Source organism: Phascolarctos cinereus, unplaced genomic scaffold (assembly GCF_003287225.1).
Source record: "Phascolarctos cinereus isolate Bilbo 61053 unplaced genomic scaffold, phaCin_HiC Scaffold_3;HRSCAF=262, whole genome shotgun sequence".
NCBI classification, from domain to species: Eukaryota; Metazoa; Chordata; class Mammalia; order Diprotodontia; family Phascolarctidae; genus Phascolarctos; species Phascolarctos cinereus.
In genome coordinates, this window is record NW_027555736.1 from 254,956,259 (window position 1) to 254,983,918 (window position 27,660).

Consider the following 27,660-nt stretch of genomic DNA (forward strand, 5'->3'; position numbering starts at 1 on the left):
TCGTGTTTCAACAGGTGGCTTTCAAAATCACAGTCCTCTAGTTTGGAAAGATATTAGTACATTTCATTAATAACTCAATTGACAAAAGGTAACATATACATCAGCCAAATGAGATGAGATAAGACAAATGAATCTCACATTAAAATTACTAGGAGACACATATAAGGCTTTATTGGTTTAAATTTTCAACTGCTATTATTAGGTCAGATCAAAAAAAATACAGGCCAAAAGATTATGTGGTTGTCATTAAAATTCCGTACTGTACTTAAAGGGCTTGTAAGATTTTAGAACTCATTATACAGATGAAGACATCTTAAAAAGATTTCTGCTTTTATCAAAGTCACAGTCAAAACATTAACTGTTGCATTTTCAAATTAACATTTTAAAACAAATTACATCATTCTTTTCATAATATAATCTATAACCTCAAAGAATGCAGATTAAAAAGAATTTACTATTCAAGCTATATTTCTACTACAATGAATGATCAAATTAATGCTAGGTATTATCTTTATCCACATTACAGATTGATAAACTGAAGTAACTTGTATTAAGTTCAGACATTTTACAAATTTTGTTATCCATGCATTTTCAACATTTTATCTTAATGGCAAACAGTAGAAAACATTCTGACTTATCATAATTACCCACTACAAAATAAGACTAGAATAAATTCAGTTGCACCTGGATCTATTTTCCAAATGATATCACACAGAATCTTATTTATTTATTTATTCTTTTTACAGGGGCCATTTATTTCAAGCATTTCATATTATAGGGTCTATTATTTCCCAGATAACCCATTCTCTTCTCCCTCCCCTCCCTCCCCCCTCCCTCTCTCCCTCCCTCCCTCCTCTCTCTCCTCCCTCTCCTCTCCTCTCCTCTCCTCTCCTCCCTCTTCCCTTCTTCCCTCTTCCCTTCCCTTCCCTTCCTTCCTTCCCTTTTCCCTTCCCTTCCCTTCCTTCCCTTCCCTTCCCTTCCCTTCCCTTCCCTTCTTAATTAGAATTACTAACACCCCTAAATATTTAATTACATGTTCTTATAAAACTTATTTACCTGATTTACACAAACTTTTTTTCTTGTTAATGAAGCATGAAAGAGTTAATGTATTAAAATATAAGCTTCAGCCTATTTTTTTCCCTTTAGAAATTTCATTATTACTGCTTACTAGCTTCTTTCTGATCAGAAAAATGCCCTTTCTCTGCTAGCTGTAAAGCAAAAAAATTGCCACTTGGAAGGCAAAGAGTGATAAGAAAAGCTGAATGGTACGGATTAGATGATAACATAGTCAGATGGATTTAGAGCTGCTTTATTGACCTGATTCAAACAATAGTTGTCAAGGGTTCACTGTCCATGTGGCTAGAGATTCTAGTGAAGTGTCCAAAGATTCTTTGCTTCACCCTATATATTTAGCATATCCATGAATGACTTGATAATACAAAACTGGCAGGATCAGCTAACATAGTAGATGACAGAGTTAGTATCTAAAACAGCTTGATACACACATAGATTCCTGAAGTGGGCAATATTGTGCCCTGAGGGGCACTGGAATGATCCAGGCAGGGGCAGTAGTAACATCAGGTGCAATTGAGAGGCTTTGAATAAAAATAAAGGGGAGTTTGGAAGTATAATAAAAGAAGAGAAGAAATTTTTGAAAAACCATTACTATACATGTTATCTGTTGTGTAACAGAGTTAAAGGTGTGGTGATTACATTATTTTCTAAATAAACACACAAAATGCAAGTTATAACAGATAGTGGTCAAGTCCACCAATAGATCTTAACAAGCAAGGGGAACTTGTCCCAGTTTTTCAAAAAGTCCACTAAGCATTGGCAGGAATATTTGCATGTAATCACTTTTTTCAATACAATACTATAAGGTTACATGATACAATATTTCATCATCAAAATTTCAATGCAAGGAAAAAATCACAAATTGGAATAAATTATTAAATTTAAAATGTATCATCATTATCTATCTATCTATCTATCTATCTATCTATCTATCTATCTTTTGTAAATTATACAAGTAAAAAAACAATTAAAGGGTTAAAGAAAGCAGATTTCCAGGGGGGCACTGTGTAATTTTTTTTTTAAATTCGCCTGGAAGTGATGGTGGTTGTGTTAGTTAGCCAAATAAGTTTGGGAAACTCTGGGTTAGAGCATTGAGTTATATATGATTGTGGTAAAGATTTAGAAGTTAGGCTTCCACAGCAGAACAAGGAAATTCTGAGAGGGACTTCTAAGATCTTGCAGATGATCCCTCAACTAATCAGAAAGTGCCCCAAACACTCTGCAAAACCACTACATCTTTAAGACAAAGCCCTAGAGGCTAAACTGGTTGCAACTGGTCAGGGTCAAGGACTGAGCAAAGGCTTTTCTCCACTGTGCTTGCTTAACAAGCTTATTGAATATTAATTGACACATCCCCAGGGTGGAGATAGTTGCCATTTTTGAGCATGGGACGTATGACAGGGAGCAATGAACATGACAAAGAGTAACATGGGATGGACAGTTCAGGAAAAGTGTAACCCAAATGAGCTGGTCTAATCCCAGGTCAAATGAGAGGAGTACGGATTTTAATAACCATTTAAAAGCCAGTTCTGTTTCCTTATTGGCACACATGTGTAGTGTGACCACCTCTCATAAGAGTAATAAAGGCTTTCCTTCACATACTCCTGTAGTAGATTTTTGTTTCAGATTTTCTAACATAATAAGAAGAAATTCAAAAAGGATAAATGTAAACATATAATAGAAAAAATAAATTTCACAAGAATAAACATGAGGAAACATGGTTAGGGAGCAGTTTTGCTAAGAAACTTGGCAGGGTGTGGGAGGTAGTGGACTGCAAGCTCATGAATCAGCAGCGTAATTTGAAATCCAAAAAAGTGAATCCAATCTTGGGCTACATTATGAGAAACATAGCATCCAGGGGTAGGAAAGTGATCATCTCACTGTAGACCCACATGGTCAGTAGAGTAGCCAGCCTCATGGGTCCAATATCCCATTCTCTCCCTGTGAGAAATAATTTCCCAAGGAGAAAGTGTCAGTGGAGGAGACTTTTAAAACTTTTTAATTTTGTGCTTTAGGAATCCAGTTAATTTGAAGTTTATTTTTTCTAAAAAAGAAAAGAATACTTTCAAGCATCATATATGTATTTTTCAAATAATCATGACAAATAGCAGGAAGAGTTAAGGAATGCTGTACTCATAGAATTCTGTAAAATATGCAAAACACCCTCATATTTTGGGTTGTGTATAACAAAAGAATTCCATAAATACATTTTCAAAATACTGTAGCAACCAAGATGGCGTGCCTTTATTAGAGCATAAGAATAAAATTTAGGGAAAATGATCACACAAAGACTACTCATTTCTTTAAAAATTACTTAGCAAGACAAAAACAATGTTAATCTCAACATACTGATTTTATATGCAATTATATGCAATACTTTTTCTTAAACCAATCCAACAGCAACAGTTAAGACTCTCTTCTTTTTTGTAAACCATTGCATAGTAAAGTTGAATGATTTTTCTATCCTGGATTTTACCTACGAGCAGCATTTTCATTTAAAAGAGGGCAGTTGTTGCACTTTTTATACTGATGGCACCAATATTCATATATTTCGTGATCTCAGGAAGATTCATATTCTTTACAATATATATTGCACAGGCTGGAATTCCTGCTAAGCCAATTTGAGTAACAATTTCATTCAGTTTGTTCTCCAAACCATTCCCCATATCACCATTTCTGCCAGAATATTATGGATTTTGTCTACATGGAAAATCAAATACAGTTCACAGACATTTTTAAAAAATGCTTGGTATTTCCATGAATACTTGTATTAGAACTACAATGCAGAGTTCACTTTCTGAAGGCTCCACACAGAAGACAAAATATGATGTAGAATAATATCTGCAAATTACTTAGTTGTCGGATCCATTTCATTTTAGCAGTGCTCCTTCTAGCAAACATCATCTCTTCAGTCTGTATCTCATTGGTAATGATTTTGTTTAAATTATAATAAATGAGATTTTAGCAACAAGTTTTATTTTTCTTCTCTTCTGTTAATTTGTAAAGGTATTTATGTTGATTGCCTTTTACAAAATCATAGTGCTTATAAATTTTTGCCTATTGCTCATAAATACTCTGTATTTCAATAAATATTCTTTTTTTTTCTTGTTTTTCTTTTTTAAATGGATAAAAGCTTTGGAATTCTAGAAGACTTTGATTATATAGAGTAAAACAGCCAGTGGTAGTTCTAGATTAATTGTGTGTATATATGTGTTAATATTAGCTTCCAAGATTATTGAAATATTTGAAAGTGTTCATGTATCATCTCCAGAAAAGAAAAAAAAACAAATAATACAACAACAACAACAACAACAACAAATATGCTCTTCAGCTACAAACTCCAGGGAAGTTTGTTTCATTATTTAGACATTTCTCCTTATTTATTTCTTGTATTTTGACATTCAAGCTTTTTGACTTGTCAAGCTTTACTGGGTGCCCTATAATCCTTAAGCAGATTTTTTTCATCCAGACTTAGACAGCAATATATTTTACTTACATGGAGATCATTTTTCCTTTTCATGCTATTGATTTTTGCTCCTCCTCTTCCAGACTGTTCTTTTTTTTTTATACTTATATTCCCAACCACTTATTCTTTCTTTGTATCTTTGGTGAGATTTGCCACCTGAAGTTTAGTTTTTCTATGCTGCCAATTGTGTCGGGTATGCAGAAGATAAATTCAATGTTTACCACTCATTTCTTTCTTGCGCTGTTAGAAAACATTTTCCTGTGATTCCACATGTCACTTCCCAAGAGAGTTTGAGAATCCATAAAGCCTTCTGCTGCATCGTGTATTGATTATTTTTCTTTTGTACTACATTATTTATTCATTGTTTGAAATTGTTTAGGTGTTCCAGGGGCTATTTCTTCTTATGTTATTAATATCTTCCTTACTGGTTTATCTGTGACCTTTTTTGTTATTGAGATCTTTGGTAATTTCAATCTTCTTTTCATTATCTTTATCTATCTATCTATCTATCTATCTATCTATCTATCTATCTATCTATCTATCTACCGACCTATCTAACTATCACCTTCTAACTTCTGCTTTGATGGTAGATCTCCTAATGTCTAGATATCAATGCTCTGCCTCTTCCTGTCCTAGGAGAATTCACATTTTGGTGGCCTCAGGCTCTGCCCATGTGATTTCTGAAGGGACAAAATGAATGGCATCATCTGGATCCCTGGACCTTTTGTTTCAGACCTGGTGGAGCCCTATTGGCTTCCTATTCAAGTTCCCTCTGTTCCTTAGTTTTCTAATTAAGTACTGCTGCAGCACAACATGCTTTCATACTACTTCAAAGAGAGAAAAAAGTCAATTTTCTGTTCCTCCACCTCTGCTGCACACTTTGGAGTGGGAAGAATATGGTTCTGTTATAAAATGTGGCTGAGTATACAATTAAATTTGCAGTAGGTGGCGGTAGAGCTAGGAGATATTCTGGGTAATGAGAATGATACTTGAAATATGAAGATCATCTCATAGATATCTGAACCATACTTGCTCCATAAATCAGACTACTGGGTCAGTGTCACAGACGATAAAAGTTTCTCTCTCCTATCAAACAGGATGTGTCCTTCTGAAGACAAGGTGTTTCTTGGAAGAGACTTGCAATTTTCTAAGTGTACACTGTGACTTCAGAAGAGTGAAATAAAGAATATGAGTTGCTGCTAGCAAGGTAATGAGGAAGTATAACTGGGACTGTGGATACATAATTGTGAAATGTAATTTTACGTAAAGGGAAACAAAAAGAAGACTCATAAAGCAGTAGAGGTGCCAATAATCAAGACAAGAGACCCTGAGAAGAAAGTGATCCATAGAACAGATTCAACTTGTTGATTATTGGAAATGTAAGATGGTTGAGGAGCTTTGACAATCAGAAATGAGACTAAGATTGATTATAAGTTTATTAGGAGTACAGAAAGGCCTACTACATGAGACCCAACTATTTAGAGTTATTGAAGTGATGTGGGGTGATTGATACTGAATCAAAACCATCAGTTCTGGGAGTCTCAGTGTCACCAACATTCCCCAGGACTTTGTAACCAGCTCTAGGAGAACTTTGTTCCTGAAGTTCAGGAAAAAAGACTTCTCCCTGGGAAGAGGAAGATGTTCTTCCACTTTTTGAATAGAGTAAAACATGCAAACTGGGTTCCACCCTACTGAAATGAAAAGCAGCCCCAAACCTGTACTTGTACCTCCTCTGGGAGACAAGCTCAAGCTCTTTGTGCCCTTTCATGCCAAGGACCACCCTAGATACTCACCATGAAGTTTAGGCTGAACTGGATTTTCCTTTTGACTATTTTTCAAGGTAGTTTTATGGAGAGGAAGGAACAATGTGAAGTGATGATCTAATGTGACTATTGACTTCAATGCAATGCCTCTGTGTTGCAGGTGTCCAGTGTGATGTGCAGCTGGTGGAGTCTGGCAAGATGTGACACAGCCTGGGGGTTCTCTGCCTCTCTCCTGCAAAACTTCTGGATTTACTTTCAGTGACTACTACATGCATTGGGTCCGCCAGGCTCCAGGGAAGGGACTGGAATGGGTTGCAAGAATTAGCACTGGTAAAAGTAGTACATACTCTGCAGACTCCGTGAAAGGTCGATTCACCATCTCCAGAGACGACGGCAACAGTAGGTTATATCAACAGATGTCTTCCCTTAATGAGGATACAGCTGTGTATTACTGTGCAAGAGACACAGTGAGGAAAAGCAATGTGAGACTACACAGAAACTTCCCCTGCCAGGAGATAAGGTGCCAGTGAGGCCAGAAGGGAACTGAGCTCATGATGCACAGAATACAAGATGCCTAGATCCAGTAACAGGTGTAGATAGAATGTGAACCATTTCTATTTATGGCCTGTCTTGTTTTTTCTTCTATCCCAGGAGAAAGCAACTTTTCCAGTAGTTAGCTATCATTCTTAATGCCACACTGTCACCCCCACCCTACAGCACATTCTCTCAGTAATATCATGTAAATTCTACTTTTATCAACAACTCTGAATGATGAAGTCATTTTGAGTATTATAAATACTCAAATCAACTACAAAAGACCTATCCATATCCATAGAAAGAACTGATAAATAGAAGAATGTATATAATGGTTTAACATTATTATACATACTTACATATACACACACACACACACACACACACATACATTCACACATATTTGTGTTTAATTGTAGCCATCTCTAGGGTGAGGTGGGCAAGAAGAAAAAAAAAGTACACAACAGAAAACAAAACAAAATGTAGAAGAAATATAGAAAAGCAGGGTAGCTTTGAAAATAAAAATGTAAAAATGTGAAAATATGTTTAATAGGAATGTATACAAAGAGAATATATCAGAATGTATGCCATCTTGGGGAGGGAAGAGAGAGGGTAACGAAAATTTAAAATTCAAAAGCTTATGGAAGCGAATGTTGAAAACTAAAAATATGTTAATTTAAAAAAAACATTAAAAATTTGGACCTGGTTCACCTAAGGCATCCAAAGAAAAGGCCTTTTCTATTTCCAGCCTCTCCATTCAGTAATGGTTACATCAAGCCTCCAGTTACACCTGTTTCTGGCACACAAAGGGAGAAAGGGCCTCCCATTATGTTACTCATCAGTGTCGACCCAGACAACAGACCAGGAGAGTATGTGCTCAAGAGTCATTTGTCAACTTCACCACTCAGGCCAAGCACAAGATTCTTATCATCATGGCAGAGGCTCTGGAAATCACTTATCTAAAAGGCTGGCTAGCTTTTCTAAATTCAAGAATACCTTCAGGGCTAGATTCAAAAATTTGTGAGATAACAGCAAGGATCATAGGGTAGTTCCAAGAAAGCATGGCTTTGACCAATGACTTCTATTGTAATGTTTTTTTGGAAGTTTGTCCTTGAGCTGCCTCTCTTTGTTTTCACTTCAACAATTCAGTAATCAAATTATATTTCTTATTATGCTAATGTATGTGGTATAGAATTCAGATCTTTGAAAAACAAGTCTAAATAAATATGATCTGTGCCTCTGTTGGACCTTCAGTCTCTAATAAAGAAAAAGGAGGGGGAGGATGGAGAACATGTTAAAGGAAAAATGGTGGCAAAGAAAGACAAATGGGGGTGACAATGAGCCAGGTCTTAGAGATTGCTGGTGGTGGGCAGTCACACAGCCTCTTACAGGGGTTTCTTAACATTTCTTGTGGCCTGGGTCTCTTTGCAGTCTAATGAAGCCTATGGACCAAAAAGGAGATGTTTAGGTGCATAAAATATAAAGGATTACAAAGGAAACCAATTTATATTGAAATTGGAATCAAAATGTTAAAAAAAAAAGTTCACAGACCTTAGCTTAAGATCCCCTGATCTGGGTACTCTAGGGATATCACAGATCAGGCCCCTTTTCACAACTGTCTTTTCACAGTGGTAGAAATCATACACAGTGCCACCATTGAATAAAACATTTGTGATTTCTTATGATGACATCTTAGGAGCACACACCTTATATAGGCAAAATAGAACAAATAAAGAGGATTGTGTATACATTTGTAGATCTCTTTTCCATTCTTTTAAAAAAAATATAGGCAATGCAAAACATTACTTTCCAAATTCCCTTGCTTGTCTCTGCTTCTTTCTGAACTTCATATTTTTATTGTTTCAATAACCTTATTCTTTTACTTTTCCTTTTTTTTAACCACCATAATTATTCCCTCCTTCCTTCCCCCAACTAAAAACCCCTGTAACACCTAAACATATTCAAGCTAAACAAATTCGCACTGTGACTATGTGCAAAACTGTGACTCCTTCTATGCCTTGAGTCCACCTGCTCTTTGTCAGGAGGAGAGACCATGCTTCAAACAGATTTGAAAAGAAGAACTACAAAGTATTCATAATCATATGAAAAAATGCTCCATGTCTCTGAAAATGAGAGAAATGAAAATAAGAACGGTTGTAAGGTTTTCTTTCACATTCTAAAAACTGGCAAAAATGACAAAAACTGGCAATAGCTAATGCTAGAGAGGTTGTGGGAAGATAGGCTCACTAATGCTCATTAACATTAAGTGGAGGTACAGAATGTTATAACCGTTTCAGAGAGCAGTTTGGAATCATGCAGATAGTGACTAAAATATTCATACCCTTTGAACCAGGGAGTCCATTACTGGGCTTACGTCCCAAGGAATCCATTGATAAGAAGAAAGTCTCAATATATGCCAAAATATTTATAGCAGCACTTTTTGTGATAGCTAAGGATTAGAAACAAAGCAGATGCCCATGCATTGGCAAATGACTAAACAAATTGTGGCCCATGAATACTACTAAGCTGTAAGAAAAGATAGATCTACATGAATTTATGCAGACTGAAGTACACCTTACCCCTACTCCCAATATACCCAGTAACTGCAACAATTTAGATCTAACAATGACACACCAAAAAATAAAAGATCAATCTTACAAAATTACAAAGATCCAAGTGGGACTGAAATGAAGAAATATAAGAAGACATCCCCAAGTCACTCCTTTTAGGTTGTGAGAGGTCCACAGGTGTTACACATCGCACATTGCATGATTTTGAACTATCTCAATGTATCAGTTGTGCCAATTTGTTTTTTCCTCTCAAAAAAAAATAAACCTATTTATCATATGTTCTTGTCATAATGGTTCTTGAAGAGAGGTAAAGGGATAGATGCATGGGATACCATGGTGAAGCATGAAACAAAAAAATCAATAAAATTCAAAAAAATAATTGTTATTTCAATAATGTATTTTCTCATTTGTTTCACTAAGTCTTTTATAATTTTGGCAAATATTTATCCATTTACTCTAACTCGTAAGTTTTATCACATTTTAGTATATTAGTTTTTATAAGTTTTCTGTATTTCTTTTTCAACTGTAGTGAATTCTCCCTTTTCATTTTTGTCATGTGTAATAGAGCTCTCTCTTTCAGACTAGTTAATTTAGTGTCTTTTCTTTTAAAAAGATAGTAATTTTACTTAGAAATTTAATGATATTTTGTTTTCAATTTCATTAATTTTCAGAATTTCAATGTGATGATTTTTAATTTATTTTTTTCAAGTTTTATTGTTCTTGTATGATGGATTAATTGACTTGTTCTTCCTCTGTATTATTAATGAATGCATTTAGAGATATAAAATGTGCTCTAAGAAAAAGCAGTCACTTTAATTCCATCCAATAAAGTTTAGAATGGCATCTTTTTAATGTTATTTCCTATTTAACTTTTTTCTATTTCTATAATTTATTCTTTCACATCATGATTCCTTAGTATTATACTATTTTATCCCCAATTTTTTTATAAGGACTATTTATTGATTATACTTTTATTGCATTATGATCAGTAAGTGTAATGTTTACTTCTGCTTTCCTACAGTTTTGGAGAGGTCTTCCCAACATATGGTCAATTTTTGGAAAGATGCCATGTTACAGCTTAGAGAGGTGTAAATTCCTTTCTATTCTCATTCAGTTAATACCACAGTTCTATCAGCCTTAATTTTATTAAAGTACTATTTGGATCATTCCTTCCTATTAATCTTTTCATTATATTTGTCTTTGTCAGAAAGGGATACATTGAGATTTTCCCAAATTATAGTTTTACCTTCTATTTCTCCCTCTAATTTATTGACTTTCCTTTGAACATTTAGATGTTATATCATTTAGTGCATATATTAAATATTGATTTTGATGTATTATCTATGATGCCTCAGAGCATAATATTATTTCCTTGATGCTCTCTCTTTTTTTTATCATATCAATGTTTACTGTAGTCATTTGAAATCATGAATTCCAACCATCTTTTTTTTTTAGTTCAACTGAGGTATAACAGATTTTGCTCTAGTCCTTCATTTTAAGTCTACATTAATCTGTATGTTAACCTTACCCAAGAAGTAAACATACTGAAATTATGATAGGCCAGAGAGGAAAATGGATCTCAAGGGCTTTGTTATGGAGTCCATAGGTTTCCTTTTTTTTTTTTTGTACTAGTGCATTTCTGAGCTCCATAGGTGTGTTTGTAGGGAATCAGAGCTCCTCTACATCCTAGCAATGGCACTATCTTTCCTTATAACAAATTTTTATGGTGGGAAGTTTTTTTCTTTGGATAACCCATTTTTTCAAGCCTTTGTCCTTGGGTAGAAGCTTTGTTTCAGAGCCAAGCTCTGCTTTTTGCTTTTTTTTTTTGGACAGATGATCAGCCCTGCTTGGCCTTAATGGGTCATCTGTATTTCCATGCTAACCTCCACCTTCTGAGGTAAGGTGCTCCTGAATGTTTTAGAGTGCTATGCACTCTGTGCAATCTCCTGACATTGAGGAGGTCAAAGAGGTCGAAGGCCAGGGGAGTTTCAGTCTGTGCTATGGAAAGAGCACATGCTCTGCAATGAATGCTGCTGATTCAGGTTACTTCCAAAATCCACACAGTGCATTTATGAATATCTTGGGACTTTCCTGAAGAAGCCCTTTGCTCTTATCTTGTCCAAATATGGAGCCTTGCAGATTATTCATGTGTCTGAAGAGTCTCTGGCTGTGCTAGACTATCATCTGAGTGACAACATTGGTGTTTCTGGTGGGAATCCTTTTCTAAGGCCTTCTAATCTTCAGACTCATTTTTAAATTAGCCTGAGGATAGATGAAAGAACTTAGTGTATTTTTTTCTTTGAATATTTTATCCTTATTCAGTCTCATACTGTTGTTTAAATATCTTTTCTAAAGCACATGTATGAAACCTACATTACTTTGAAACTTTCACAGTCATTTTAATCAGGTCCATTCTTCTAAAATATTTAATTACTGAGATCAAAAGGACAGTATATTAGAAACATTTTATCTTGGAGAACTTCTTTTAGCAGAATCCTTAGCAAACATTAAACTGTTTCTAAATTCAATCAATTAACCCCCATTTATCAAGCACCTACAATATGCCAGGAGTGACGTGCTTGGGATATAAAGACAAAAATGAAATAATCCCTACTCTCAAATTGAATACATTCTTTTGTGGGAAAATATATACATAAATAAGTATATGCAGACTATATGAAAATAAGTGGAAGGTAAATCTGGGATAGAGGGCACTAGCAAATGGAGGGAAACAGGAAAGGCTTCATATAGAGGATGGCACTTGAGATGAACTTAGAAGGAATCAAATAAAAGGAAACACAGATTAGGAGTAATGGTGTTCCAAGCATAGGGGACACCCATTGTAAGGGCATGGAAACCAGAGAATGAGTGACATTTAGAAGGAGTAGAGGAGAGGCTAGTTTAACTAGACTATAGAGTTCAATGAGAAGACTAGCTTATGATAAAGTTGCAAAGATAAGTTGGGGCTTGTTTAAGAAAAAAATTAACAGCATAGATTAAAGCTTATATTAGATCTCAGAGATAAGAGGGAGAAACTGGCTTTCATTAAGTATGTCAGTAGTATGGATAGACACAACTTCGCCAGCCATATGAAGAGAAACTGAGGCAGATGACCTGAGTGAGAAGGTCAGAAAACAGATTATAAAAGATTGAAAGGTTAAAGTAAGGTATCAAGCATATGCTTTTCCCAAGGATTTAGTGAAATGGAAAAGTTTTAAAAAGAGAGCTTGAAAATAAATAAGGATCAAGATGGTGACGGAGATTCGGCTTCCTGTGGCCTGCCAGTGGCTCCCTGAGAACTTGGACTGGGACACACAGAAGCACTTGGTGGCACCTGGGGACACGATCACCACAGATACCGGCATCATGCTGGGCTGTGGTACCTATATGGGAGATGAGAAGGTAATAGCATCTGTGACTGGCTTTGTGGAGAGAGTAAACAAGCTGATCTGTGTGAAAGCTGTGAAAACAAGGTATAATGGTGAAGTAGCAGACATTGTAGTGGGGAGAATCACAGAGGTTCAGCAGAAGCAGTGGAAGGTGGAGACCAACTCCAGGCTGGATTCAGTCTTGCTTCTCTCATCCATGAAACTTCCAGGAGGACAGCTGAGGAGAAGATCTTCAGAAGATGAACTTGCAAGGAGGAACTTCTTATGGGAAGGGGATCTTATGACTGCTGAAGTCCGGGAAGTATTTTCAGATGGTGCAGTGTCTCTACATACCAGGAGTCTAAAATATGGAAAACTTGGGCAGGGTGTTCTTGTCCAGGTTTCTCCTTCCTTGGTGAAAAGACAGAAAACTCCTTTCCATGACTTGCCTTGTGGTGCCTCTGTGATATTGGGCAATAATGGCTTCATCTGGATCTACCCCACCCCTGAGCAGAGAGAAGAAGAGGCAGAAGACTTCATTGCCAGTCTAGAGCCAGAATCACTTCTGGTGATATCTCAGCTCTGGAACTGCATTGTTTTCTTGCTGGCTCAGAAGATGATGTTGTTTGACACTAGTCTTCTGTATAACTATGAAGCATTTCTTTCCCATCCGATCAAGGACATTTTAAAACCAGAGATAATGGAAGAAATTGTAACAGAAACTTGACAGAGGGTTTTAGAACAGGAGGGATAAGGAATCTGGAGATGAAGAATGCTGTATATTTTTGGCTGATGCAGATCTTGGGGAGAGCCTAATAGTGTCACTAGTTCTTAGTTGGAATATGACAGCTTTTTAGATAGAAGTTTTGACCAATGCATGCAAAGGAGCCACTGTGATGGACACCCAGCATTAAGCTAAATGGAGAGCCAAGAAAAGAATCATGTGATCAGCAGTGACAAGCATTCTTCTGTCTCTTACCTGTAGCTGCTCTTTCTTCTTTCCCTTTATATAGAAAATGAGGGTGATAAAAACATAAATGGAAAATTGTGCGTTTGGGATCTTTAGTTGGAACTTGAGTCCAAGCACTAGGTGGCAGTTTCAGCTCATTAAAAGCATGCGATGTTCCCAGCCCTAATTTGCTTCGCTGCCTTGGATAATAAAGAGAATCGTTTGTCTCCCACCCACCATCATTCCCACAGAAAAACATAAATAAACCCAGTGACCCATGAAATTGGCCCTATAAAAGACATAGAAACTCTGACCCCAAATGTCACTTTTCAGCCTTTTTTTTTATCACATTCCAGTTGTATTTTAATCAGTTTTTTAGATTAAGTCTAAAAGGTGGCAGCTTACTCAGTTGGAATCTTGCATCCCATTTAATGGGCTACTTTAAAAGCATAGATTTAACTTGGTGAACATTGCCTTACAACCTTGAGAATGGACTCTGGATTCATCCTTAGAATAGTGGATCCTCTTCACTAAGACCTCTTAGTTCTGCCCAAAAAGATATTTTGTTTTATACAGATTCTGAAGGTACTTGAATTGCCATTGTAGATGTACAAGTCATCTTGGACTGGTATTAGAGAGGATGAATTAATTGAGTCTGTACAGTTGATAAAGAGGAATGAAATGAGACAGAGACAGTGATTTTGGGTACATGGGCATTCTTGTGCAGTGTTTTTATGTAGTTTTGGTTAGGTTGTTCAAAGACAATTGTTTACAAAATTTTTTCTAAATATTGTACATGTGCACATATTGTTTTGGTACACTGGTGGAATTCCTAGAATTTGGTTTCTGCTTTTCTGTTTTTTATCACTGTTGGAGGCTGATTGGAGTGAAAAGTGTCTACTGACAGATTCATCACATGAAGGATTTGAAAAAAAAATGCAATAGTCAGAATAGCCTTTTACTTGAGCGTTGGGTTATATTTGTCCACACTGAATCTGACAAGGCTTGAATATACATTGGATAATTTTTTCCTGGAATGATACATTAGTTTCCTTATGTAGTTACCCATGATCGCAAACATGTCATGCCTGTCCCCAGTTTTGGTCACCCATTCTATTTTGAGTGAGTTTGCAGAGTGAAACGATTTGTTTAGCTCTGTTTTGATTTGTATTTAGTAGTTCCTTGTATTTTTAAAAAATAATTTTCTAGCTCATAATACTTTAAGAGAAATGAAAGGGCGTAAGTGGAAGCTTGTCCATGGTAACTGATTAAGAGGTTTGGTTTGAGACCAGATTGTCAGCCCCTCGAGGGCAGGGACCACGTTATGTTGCTGTGCACACACCAGTGTTCAATAAATATTTGTTGGAAAAAAAAGAAAAAAGAAAATAACGTAAGGTCAGTGAGTCTTTTTAGGCTTGGAAAACCAAGATATATTTTCTAGGAACATAAATCTAATTGTATTCCATAAGCTGCTTTGAATTGTTCTTTTTTCCTATATGTTATATAGCAACGACAGGAGAATGCAAAAGTAAGGCTTGTACCAGGGGAAGCAAAAACAAGAGACAGACTGACCCAGTTCAGGCTTTACAATACACAAAATTCCACAATTTCAAAGACCAATTAGAGAATAAATCGTATTTTTGCCAGCATTCTAATAGTCTCTGATGAGAACTATGTTTTCTCAAGAAGTAAAGAATTACTGTAAAGGGCAGATAAGCCAGAAAAATGTTGTCTTGGCTGATGTCACTGTGTACAGTAGGTGGCAGCAGACTTGGTTGCTCTGGGAGGGAGGTCCCTTCAGTCTGAGGCTCAGCCTAAACCTGTTCCCAGATACTCCAGAAGATATACACATTCCCCAGCAGATACAGTGTCACTGTCTCACCACACACAAAGAATCCTTCTGAGAAACAAAACATGGGGAATTTTGGAGGTTCCAAGAAATTCAGTGAGCTTTATTATGCCCTGTCCATTTTGTGCCTCAATTCTTTCAGCTCAAATTGGGATATAAGCTTGAGTATTCTGGTAAGTTTTTTAACAAGCAGGTCTCAAGGGTGAAAAATGTATGAATGATACACTTTTGTTAATCGACATTATTAACATTTTCTCTCTCCCTCTGTTAAATCTAAAAAATTAAGAAAACCAATTAAAGTCAAGCCCTGATTTTCAATGTTTGCTGATTTCTGAAGTATAAATGATCACATCGAAAACTTCACAATGACCTCTCTTGTGCCAACAGAATATACCCTCGATATTAGGGATCATAAAGAAGACTGGGGGTAAATAATTCACATGAAATCCAGTTCCAAAGAGGATGAGCAAAAACTAGCCCTATAGGCAAACAGAGATGTCAGGAGTAGGCTGAGAAATACTGCCTTATCCCCCAACCCCCACCAAAAAAAAAAGAATCCCTACCTTACATCCAATATCTTCTGAAGATAAATAATGACAAAAGCTTGGGGTGCCTTCCTAATTAGAAATGACCTTGGGATAAGCTAGGAAAATATCAGTAACAAAGAAAAGTCTAATGAGCATTCCTTTCTTATTGAGAATAAATTGGAGTGATGGAGAAGGGTAGACACTGAGTCCTCACCAATGATATTTAGATTCTCAGTGTCACTAACTTTCCCCAGCATTTTTTAACTATTTCTGGGGGAAACCTTTATGAAGCTCAGAGGGGGAGGGTGGAGACATTCCACTGGGAGGCAGTTGCTTTTCCTCACACTAAACATAGAAAGACATGCAAATTGGGCTCCTCCCTCTAGGGATGAAAACCAGCAAAAACCTATGTCTGCAGCTCTGGGAGAATAGCTTTTCTTATGTATGGTCTTTCTCTCCTAAGGACTGACACTGTAGAGCCTGAACAATGGGCTTGAGACTGAATGTCATTTTCATTCTGACTATTTTACAAGGTACTTTTTGTATTGTTTGTTTTTTTGACCAAGGATACACTCTTTGAAGTGGTGTATTTGTGTGACTATTGTCTTAACTGACTCTTTGTTTGCAGGTGTCCATTGTGAGGTTCAGCTGGTAGAGTCTGGGGGTGATGTGAGACAGCCTGGAGGATCTCTTAGCCTTTCCTGCAAAGGTTCTGGATTCACCTTCAGCAGCAATGGCATGGACTGGGTCCGCCAGGCTCCAGGCAAGGGGCTGGAGTGGCTCGCATATATTAATGCTAAGGGAGAAACCACATACTATGGAGACTCTGTGAAAGGCCGATTCACCATCTCCAGGGACAACAGCAACAGCATGCTGCACCTGCAAATGAATTCTCTGAAAACTGAGGACACAGGCATATATTACTGTGCAAGAGACACAGTGAGAAAAAGGAACATGAGAACAGACATAAACCCCCTCATTCAGATAGGCCTTGTGGAGAATGACTTACAGAGGGAACTCAACAGCATCCAGCACAAGGAGACTACTTAGAATATCAGGTGAAGTATGAGGCTGAAAAGTTTTCAAGCTCTTTGATTTCTTCCCAATTCACAGTGAACATCTATCCCATCCATCCATCCATCCATCCATCCACCCATCCATCCATCTGTCTATCTGTCTGTCTATCTATCTATCTATCTATCTATCTATCTATCTATCTATCTAATCTCCTTTGTGACCCTGTGAATCTTTCCTTTCTTACACCCACAGGTAGAAAGAGAAGATGTATTCTTTTAATGGTTTACATGCTTTGTATACGATGACTAATTTCACTGAAGTTACAATTATGAGGCAAATCAGTAATTATCAGACATTTACTATGTTCATCTTATTGCATTTTCATATACACTGTGCATATACAAAACATACCTACCTCTAGGTACATTTTATATACACACACACACACACACACGTTTTATATATGTATATATATATGTATATATAATGTGTGTATATATATTTTATATATATGTATATGTATATGTATATATGTATATATATGTGTATATAATGTGTATATATACATATGTATATACGTGTTTATATATATTATGCATATGATCCTCCCAATGTGTAAATATGTAGATACATATCCCACATGTATACATATTTTTATATATTCATGAACATATCAGAGGATAATGACAATGCAATTAGAGGGAATATGAAGTTTCTTTTCAATCAGACCTCTCACATTTTCAAAATTATATTCCTCTTACTTGATAAATGATCCTCTTGATTTGGCTGGATATATTGGTGCATACCTCAGATCCCTGATCTGTGAAGTAAGAATAATCATGACTTCTCTGTAGCACTAGTTTGACAAGACATTTAGATCCATAAGGATAAAAAGCAAACGTTTCTTTTCAAGTATATCCCCTTCAGGTATTTCCTAGTGAATCACTGAGTCCCTGATGATGTCCAAGATGTCTCTTGCCTCTCAACTTCCCTGGACTTCTTTTTTTTTCTTTACCTTTTCCAGGCCATTCTCCAACCATTCCATTCAAAGATACAAATTTCTTTGCTGCTTCGTGCTCATGTTGTTTGCCTTTTTTCCTAGCATTCAAAGTTGGTCGCTGCTTCTGCGCAATGGGGGATACTGACCCAGGCTTCTTGTACCTGGGGAGTAGGGGCCTGGTTACTGGTTTTGTGTGCTGGGGCCTCATATGTTGGCAGCTGGAGACTGTAGGCATTTGGTAATTTACCTGGTGCTGAGTCAGAGCTGGTGGTGGTGGCTGTTGTGTGCCTGGTGTTGGCACTTGCCCCTCCACCACTGTAGAGCTCAGTATCTCCCACTGGTTTGCTGAAGTGGGCCTTGCCACTGACTTGCCAGAAGGACACCTCCCCTCCTGAATTTGACTCCTTTAGGCACAGCAAGAGGCTTTCCCATTAATCCCCCTAGCCTCCTGACCTGAAAGACTGCTGTATCTTTTCTTTCTCCTGGCTCCACTATTCCAGGATTTTTCCTGGGGCAATATTCTCTGGATTTTTCAAGGTCAATAAAGGAGCGCTAGAGCAATTTACTGCTTCCTCTGCCATCTTGACTCCCAGAAGGCAAAACCAAGATACAAATTCCAACATGCAAAATGGATATCTGAAGTATTACTGCAACTTGAGGTTGAGATTCTTCAGCTAGATATAATGTTGAAAGGTTAAACCATATTCTAATGTGACAGACTGGTAAAAGGGAATCCAAGTGGAGGCAGTATGCTTATTATAAAGCCTGGCATATGGTCAGAGATTATTAGATTCTTTTCTATTGCATTTTTTTCTATTGCATGGAGGGAGATAAACTGATGTGGGGAAATTCAGGAAGCAAAATGAGACGGGTGATGAAGAGCACTTGGTCAAGGATGAAATGAAGATAAAACAAAAGCTGGGAATTTTTCAGATAACTATTTGCTAGAAATTTTTTTTTTCTGGATCAATTAACACAATCAGATCAACTTGATCTGATTCTGTTAATTTTGAAATGTAAATTATACCAGCATACTTAAAATAAAAAACAAATTTTCCCAATTACATGTGAAAACAAGTTTAAAAAATTTTTAAGTTTTGAGCTCCAGTTTTATCCCTCCCTCCCTTCCCACTACCTTCCTTGTGATGGTAAGTAATCTAATATAGGTATACATGTGCCATCAGATACAACATTGCTGAATTAGTAATTTTGTGTAAGAAGATTTGATAGAACGGTAGGAAGGAAGGAAGGAAGGAAAGAAGGAAGGAAGGAAGGAAGGAAGGAAGGAAGGAAGGAAGGAAGGAAGGAAGGAAGGAAGGAAGAAGGAAGGAAGGAAGAGAAAGTGAAAATTGATATGTTTCAGTCTGTATTCAGACAACATCAGTTCTTTCTCTGGAGGTGGATAGCATCTTGAATCATTTGGAGTAACCTTGGATTGTACTACTGAGAATGCCTAAGTCATTCACAGCTCTTCATCATACAGTATTGCCATTACTGTATACAGCATTCTTCTGCTTCTCCTCACTTCACTTTGTATCAGTTCATGTAACTCTTATCACGTTTTCTGAAGTCATCCTTCTTGTCATGTCTTATAGCACAAAAATATTCCATTAAATTAATATGCCACAACTTATTCAACCATTCCCCAAATGAGTAGCATATCCTTGATTTCCAATTCTTAGACACCACAAAAAGAGCTGCTATAAATGTTTTTGTACATGTAGGTCCTTTTCCCTTTTTATGATCTCTTTGGGATTCAGACCTAGTAGTGGTTTTGATGGATCAAAGGGTATGCACAGTTTGATTGCCCTATGGGCATAGTTTCAAATTGTTCTACATAAAGGTTGGATCAGTCCACAACTCCATCAACAATGCATTCATGTCCCCACATGTCCCCACATCTTCTCCAACATTTATCATTTGACTTTTCTGTCATATTAGCCAATCTGATAGTTTAAGCTAGTATCTCAGAGTTGTATGTTGCAATTCTCTAATCAATAGTGACTTTGAGCATTTTTTCATAGGATTATAGATAACTTTGAGTGCTTCTGAAAACTGCCTCTTCAAACTTTTCCCCATGTATTCACTGAGGAATGATTTGTATTCTTATAAATTTGACTCAGTTTTCTATGTATTTGAGAAATGAGACATTTGCTAAAAATTATTTTCACATTTTTCTGCTTTCCTTCTAATTTCGGTTACATTGGATTTGTTTGTGTGAAAACCTTAATTTCATGTATTCAAAAGAATTCATTTTATATTTCATAATGCTGTCTAACTTCTTGTCTTGTCCTAAATTCTTCCCTTAGCTATAGATCTGAAAAATAAACTATTCCTTGCTCTCCTAATTTGCTTGTAGTATCACCTTTTATGTCTAACTCATGTATGCATTTTGACCTTATCTTGGTATACTGTCTTTGATGTTGTTCTAAACCTTGTTTTTGCCATACTATTTTCTGATTTCCATTCCTTTTTTCCTTCCATCAGTCTTTCTTCCTTCCTTTTTCTTTTCTTTCTTTCTTTCTTTCTTTCTTTCTTTCTTTCTTTCTTTCTTTCTCTCTTTCTTTCTTTCTTTCCTTCCTTCCTTCCCTCTTCCTTCCTTCCTTCCTTCCTTCCTTCCTTCCTTCCTTCCTTCCTTCCTTCCTTCCTTCCGTCTTTCTTTCTTTGTTCTTTGTTTCTTTGTTTCTTTGTTTCTTCTTTCTTTCTTCTTTCTTTCTTTCTTTCTTTCTTTCTTTCTTTCTTTCTTTCTTTCTTTCTTTCTTTCTGTCTATCTATCTCTCTGTCTTCCTCCCTCCTTCCCTTCCTTCTTTCTTTCTTTCCTTCCTTCTTTTGCTTCACCTCAATCTTATTGGTAAGGCTTCTACTTTATCCTTATTACACATAATGCTTGCCGATGGTTTTAGATAGATACTACTTATCATTTTAAGGTAAACTAAATTCATTCCTATCCTCTTTAGTGTTTGTAATAGGAGTGGGTGCTGTGTTTTGTCAAAAGCTTTTTTTTGGTATCTATTAAGAAAATCATTTGATTTCTCTTGGTTTTGTTAGGGATAGTCAATTATACTCTAGTTTCCTCAGTATTGAATGAGTCTTACATTTCTGGTATGAGTCTCACCTGGTCACAGTGTATGATCCTTGTGGTATATTGCTGAATTCTCCATGATAGTATTTTATTTTTAAAAATTGTATCAATATTAATGAGGGAAATTGGTGTACAGTTTTATTTTTCTTTTTCCTTTCTTATTGTTTTAGGTATGAGCACTATATTTGGGTCATAAAAGGAATTTAGTAGGACTCCACTTATTTTTCCAAATAGTTCAGATAGTATTGGAATTAATTATTGTTTAAATTTTTGGTAGAATGCATTTGTGAATACATCTGACCCTCATAATTTCTTTCTTTAAAATTTGATTGATGGCTTGCTCAATTTCTTTTTCTGATATTGAGTTATTTAAGTATTCTATTTCCTCTTCAATTAATCTGGGCAATATACATTTTTGAAGTATTCTTCAATTTTTCTTGGATTGCCAGATTTATTGGCATATAATTGAGAAAAATAGTTGATCATAATTGCTTTATTTTTCTCTTTATTGGTGGTGAATTCACCCCTTTCATTTTTAATACTAGTAATTTTGTTTTCTCCTTTCTTTTTTAAACCATGTTAACCAACAGTTCATCTATTTTGTTGTTTTCTTTTCCCAAAAAGCCAGCTACTAGTTTCATTTAGCAGTTAGATGGTTTTCCTAATTTAATTTAATTAATCTTTTTAAATTTTAGAATGTCCAATTTGGTATTTAATTGGAGATTTAAAATTTGTTATTTTTTTATTTTTTTATTTGCATGCCTAATTCATCAATGTGTTCTTTTATTTTGTTGATGTAAGCATTTAGACATATAAATTTTCTCCTAAATAAAGCTTTGGCTTTATCTTATCAATTTTGGTATGTTATCTCATTGTAGTCATTCTGCTTAATGAAATTATTATTTCTTTGAATTGTTCTTTAACACACTTATTCTTTAGTATTAGATTATTTAGTTTCCCAATAATTTTTAATCCATTTTACCACTGCCCCTTATTCAATACAATTTTTATTGCATTATGATCTGAAAAGGATGCATTTAATATGTCTGCCTTCCTACATTTGATTTTGAGGTTTTATGCCCTAATGGTTAATTTTTGTGTAGGTACCATTACTGCTGAAAAAAGGTATATTCCTTTCTGTTCCCTTTCAATTTTCTCCAAAGATCTTTAATACACAGCTTTTCTATAATTCTTTTCACCTCCTTAACTTCTCTCTTTTTTTATTTTGAACCTAAATTTATCTATTTCTGAAAGGGGAAAGTTGAGATTCCAACAACTATAGTTTTATAATCTATTTCCTTTTGTAATTAATTGAAATTTTCCTTTAAGAATAAAGATGCTGTACCATTTAGGTGGATATAGTTTAGAATTGTTATTATTTTATTGTCTATGGTACCCTTTAGCAAAATATAGTTCCCCAGCTTATCTCTTTTAATTAGATATATTTTTTCTGTTGCTTTGTCTGAGATCATGATTGTTACCTCTGCTTTTTCAAAATTTCAGCAGAAGCATAATAGATTCTGTACCTGCCCAACACTCTGATCGTCTCTGTGCTTGAAATATTTTTCTTCTATACAGCATATTGTAGGATTCTGGTTTCTAATCCATTGTGTTATCTGCTTTTCTTTTATGGGTGAATTAATCCAACTGACATTCACAGTTATGATTGGCAACTGTGTATTTCCCTCCATCCCATTTTCTGTTTATTTGACCTTTTCTTTCTCTTATCTTTCACTCTCTTCCTCCTTGCAAATGTTTTACTTTTGACCCATGCCTTCTCCAGTCTGCCCTCTTTCTATCAATCATGTATCCCCTTTCTTATCCTTGTCCCTTTTATTTCCCCTTAAGGAAATATTGATTTTTATATTCACCTGAGTGTTCATGTAATTCCCTTTTCCAGCCAATTCTGATAACACTAAAGTGAAAGCTTTCCCTACACTCCCCATCTTTCCCTTCACTGCAATAGTTCTTTCATGACTCTTTTATGTGAGATAATATTATTTGCACCATTTTATCTCCCCCTTCTCTCTTATCCCAGCACAGTTATCTTTCTCACCTCTAATTTTTTTTTTAATATCATCTTATCATAGTCATCTCACACCTGCAACCTCTGTCTTGGTATATACTTCTAATTGCCTTTATAGTGATAAAATTCTTAAGGATCGTATAGGAATATAAAATCCAACCTTATTGAATCACTTACGTTTTCTCTTTCTTTTTTGTTTTTTACCTTTTCTCATTTCTCTTCAGTCTTGTATTTGAAGATCAAATTTTTTATTCTTCTCTGGTCTTTTAAGAATGCTTGAAATGCTTGAAAGTCCTCTATTTCATTAAATGACCATTTCTTCCCTGTAATATTATGCTCAGTTTTGTAGGAATGTGATTCTTGAGTGTACTCCTAACTCCTTTATCTTCTAGAACATCATATCCAAAATCCTCTGGTTCTTTAATGTAAAAGTTGCTAAATCCTGTGTAATTCTGACTATGGCTTTAAGATACTTGAATTGTTTCTTTCTGGCTACTTGCAGTATTTTCTCCTTGACCTAGGAATTCTGGAATTTGGCTATAATGCTCTTGGGAGTTTCCATTTTGGAATTTCTTTCAGGAGGTGATTACTTTCAATGTGTACTTTACACTCTGGTTCTTTTGGTATCTAGGCAGTTTTCTTTGATAACTTTTTAAAAACATTATTTATTTTTACTTTTCAACATTTACTTCCACAAGATTTAGAATTCCAAATTTTCATCCCATCTCGCCCTTCCACCACCCCAAGATGGCATTCATTATGAATATCACTTCCCCTGCTCTGCCCTCCCTTCTATCTCTCCCCCCCCTTCTCTTATCCCCTTCCCCTTCTATTTTCCTGTAGGGCAGGATAAATTTCTGTACCCCATTTCCTGTATTTCTTATTTTCCAATTGCAAGTGAAAATATTTTTAAAAATGTATGTTTTTTAAAACTTTTGGTTCCAAATTTTTCCCTTCCTCCCTCCCCACAAACCCTCATTGAAAAGGCAAGCAACCCAATACAGTTTATACACGTGTGGCTATGCAAAACACTTTCATAGTAGTCATGTTGTGAAAAAATAACTCTATTTCCCTTAATCTATCCCACCCTCCCCATTTATTCTATACTTTGTTTTGACCCTGTCCCTCCTCAGAAATGTTTGCTTCTGATTACTCCTTTCCCAATCAGCCCTCCTCTCTATCATGCCCCTGCTCTCTTGTCCCCTTCTCCCCCTATTTTCCTGTAGGGTAAGACAGATATCCATACTCAATTGAGTGTGTATGTTATTCACTCCTTAAGCCAAATCCTATCAGAATAAGATTCACTCATTCTCTCACACCTTCCCCTCTTTCCCCTCCCCTGTAAAAGACTTTTCTTTCCTGTTTTTTTTTTGTGAGTGAATTTACCCCATTCTACCTCTCCCTTTCTCCTTCTCCCAGTATGATCCTCTCACATAACTTAATTTTCTTCTCCACATATTATCACCCCTTCAAGTTCAACTCACCCTGTTCCCACCTCTCTCTCTCTCTCTCTCTCTCTCTCTCTCTCTCTCTCTCTCTCTCTCTCTCTCTCTCTATCTCTCTATCTATCTATCTATCTATCTATCTAACTATCGATCTATCCACACATATAATTTTTTCCTTCCAATTACCCTAATACTGACAAAGGTCTCATGAGTTATAAATACCATCTTTCCATGCAGGAATGTAAAGGGTTCAACCTTAATAAGTCTCTTATGATTTCTCTTTCCTGTTTACCTCTTCATGTTCCTCTTGAGTCTTGTACTTGAAAGTCAAATTTTCTATTCAGCTCTGGTCTTTTCATCAAGAATGCTTGAAAGTCCTCTATTCCACTGAATGACCATTTTTCCCCTGAAAGATTTCTCTCAGTTCTGCTGGGTACGTGATTCTTGGTTGTAATCTTATCTCCTTTGCCCTCTGGAATATTATATTCCATGCCCTGTGGTCCTTTAATGTAATCTTGTGTTATCCCAATTGTTTCCACAATACTTGAATTGTTTCTTTCTGGCTGCTTGTAATATTTTCCCCTTGACCTGGGAACTCTCGAATTTGACTACAATATTCCTAGGAGTTTTCCTTTGGCAGGAGGAGATCAGTGGATTCTTTCAGTTTCCATTTTGCCCTCAGGGCAGTTTTACTTGATAATTTCTTGAAAGATGATGTCTAAGCTCTTTTTTTGATAATGGCTTTCAGGTAGTCCAATAATTTTTAAACTCTCTCTCCTGGGTCTATTTTCTAGGACAATTATTTTTCCAATGAGATATTTCACATTATTTTCTAATTTTTCATCTTTTGGATTTCTTTTACACTGTCTTGCTTTCTCATAAAATCACTAGCTTCCAATTACTCTATTCTAATTTTTAAGGAAGTATTTTCTTCAGTAAGCTTGTGGACTTCCTTTTCCATTTGACCAGTTTTGCTTTTTAGGACATTCTTCTCATCATTGGCTTTTTGGACCTCTTTTGCCATTTGGGTTAGGCTGTTTTTTAAGGTGTTATTTTCTTCAGCATTTTTTTGGGGGTCTCCTTTAGGAAGCTGTTGACTTGTTTTTCATGATTTTCTTGCATCACTTTGATTTCTCTTCCCAGTTTTTCCTCTACTTCTCTTACTTGCTTCTCAAAATCCTTTTTGAGCTCTTCCAAGGCCTGGGACTGATTCATATATTTCTTGGAGGCTTTGGATCTAGGAGCTTTCACTTTGTTGTTTTCTTCTTGTCGTATGTTTTAATCTTCTTTGTTACCAAAAAAAGATTCTATGCTCTGACACTTCTTGTGAGGTTTGCTCATGATCCCAGCCAATTACTTGAGTTATATACTCTTTATTAAGGTAAAGGTATGCTTCCAATGTGGAGAATATACTGTCCCAAGCTTCAGGGGTTTGTACAGCTGTTTTCAGAGATTCTTCTAGGGACCTGTAAATTTTCAGTTCTTCCAAAGTGGTATGATAAGGGGCGAAGTGTTTATTCCTTTCCTGGCCTGTGCTCTGGTCTATGAGTGACCACAAGCACTCCTTTATGTCTTGGAACTGTGAGGAGGATTTGTGCTGTCTACTGCCACTACAAGCTTTACCATGCTCGAACTCCTCCTCAGCCCAGGACCACCACCCAGAACTGTGACCTAGATCCAAGCACAGGCAAAGCAAGAGATTCCTGCCTCAGCACTGGCAAAGAGATCCCTGCAATCCCCCTTCATCAGTCACTCAATTCCCCCTCAGTTTGTGGGTAGGAAGCTCAGGAAGCAGCCACCCCTGGGCAGAGCTTGGGAAATGGGGCTGAGACCTAGCTTCTCTCTCACTGCAGAAAAAGACTTTTCCCACTGACCTTCTAGGTAGTCTTTGGTGTTTGTGAGTTTAGAAGTCTGGAAACCACCCTTGCTGCCTGCAATTCAGTCCTTTGAGGCCTGCTCCAGGTTCACTGAAGCCTGTGCACCCATGCTGAACAGTGGCTCCTTTCCCAGCCCATTGTGATATACCTTTCTGATCAATCATCCAGGTTTTGTTGGGCTGGAAATTGTCTTTTTAATGGTTCTGCTGCTTTAGAATTTGTTTAGAGCCATTTTTCATAGGTATTTGGAGGGTTTTGGGGGAGAGCTCAAGCATGTCACTGCTTTCACTCTGCCATCTTGGCTCTACTCCCTCTTTGATAACTTTTTGAAGTAGATGTCTAGGTCCTTTTATTGATCATATCTTTCTGGTATTTCAATAATTTTTAAATTATCTCTACTGAATTTTTTCCAAGTCAGTTGTTTTTACAATGAAAAATTTCACATTTTCTTTTTAACATTCTTTTGGTTTTGTTTTTACAATTTCTTTAAGTCTCAGAGAGTCATTACCTTTTACTTGCCCAATTCTAATTTTTAAAGAATTAATTTCTTCAGGTTGCTTTTGTATCTCCTTTTCCCTTTGGTTAATTCTATTTTTTGGGAGTTATTTTCTTTGGCAAATTTGTGGAAATCATTTGCCATTTTTGGTTTCTTTTAACCTCTGTTCATTCTTTTTCATGGTTCTCTTATATTACTCTTATTTCTTTTCCCATTTTTCTTCTGTTTTTCTTATTTGATTTTTCAAAAACGGTATTTAATTTTCCCCCAGTTATATATCAAGAAAATTTTATGCTTTCATTTTTACAAGATTTTAAGTTCCAAATTTTTCTCCCTTTCCCTCTCTTCCCCTCTTCTGAAAATGATAGTCAGATTGACACAATTTATACATGTGCTGTCATGTAAATATATTTATATGTTAATCATATTTGTGAAAAAGAAACAGACCAAAAGGGGGGAAAAGCATGAGGAAGAATAAAGTAAGCAAAACAATGTGCTTTGATTTTCATTCAGAGTCCATTAGTTCTTTATCTGGTTATGGATAATGTTTTCCTACCTGCCTTCTTGTCTTGGATCACTGTGTTGCATAGAAGAGCTATGTTATTCATACTTGATCA

At 36.1% G+C, this 27,660-nt stretch overlaps 1 protein-coding gene and 1 gene segment (V, D, J or C); both read left to right on the forward strand.

Annotated features, from left to right (window-relative positions):
- The first annotated feature begins 12,656 nt into the window (after positions 1-12,656).
- On the forward strand, positions 12,657-13,502 carry LOC110203240 (exosome complex component RRP4-like). Of its 3 annotated transcripts, none has more exons than XM_020979705.1 (2): positions 12,657-13,082; positions 13,161-13,502. In XM_020979705.1, exons 1-2 carry the CDS (start codon positions 12,657-12,659, stop codon positions 13,500-13,502), a joined length of 768 nt encoding a protein of 255 aa, XP_020835364.1. The 3 variants fall into 3 exon arrangements, with proteins under 3 accessions (XP_020835364.1, XP_020835365.1, XP_020835363.1); XM_020979706.1 differs by having other exon boundaries at positions 12,657-12,926; positions 13,014-13,502; XM_020979704.1 differs by having other exon boundaries at positions 12,657-13,502.
- A 2,993-nt stretch (positions 13,503-16,495) lies between these two features.
- Positions 16,496-17,165, forward strand: LOC110203232 (immunoglobulin heavy variable 3-48-like). The segment is given in 2 exon segments: positions 16,496-16,633; positions 16,729-17,165. Coding segments are annotated over 2 exon segments (468 nt in total).
- Positions 17,166-27,660: the final 10,495 nt, after the last annotated feature.

Coding starts and splice junctions, on each gene's coding strand:
- LOC110203240 (XM_020979704.1), top strand. CDS start 12,657: ATGGTGACGGAGATTCGGCTTCCTGTGGCCTGCCAGTGGCTCCCTGAG.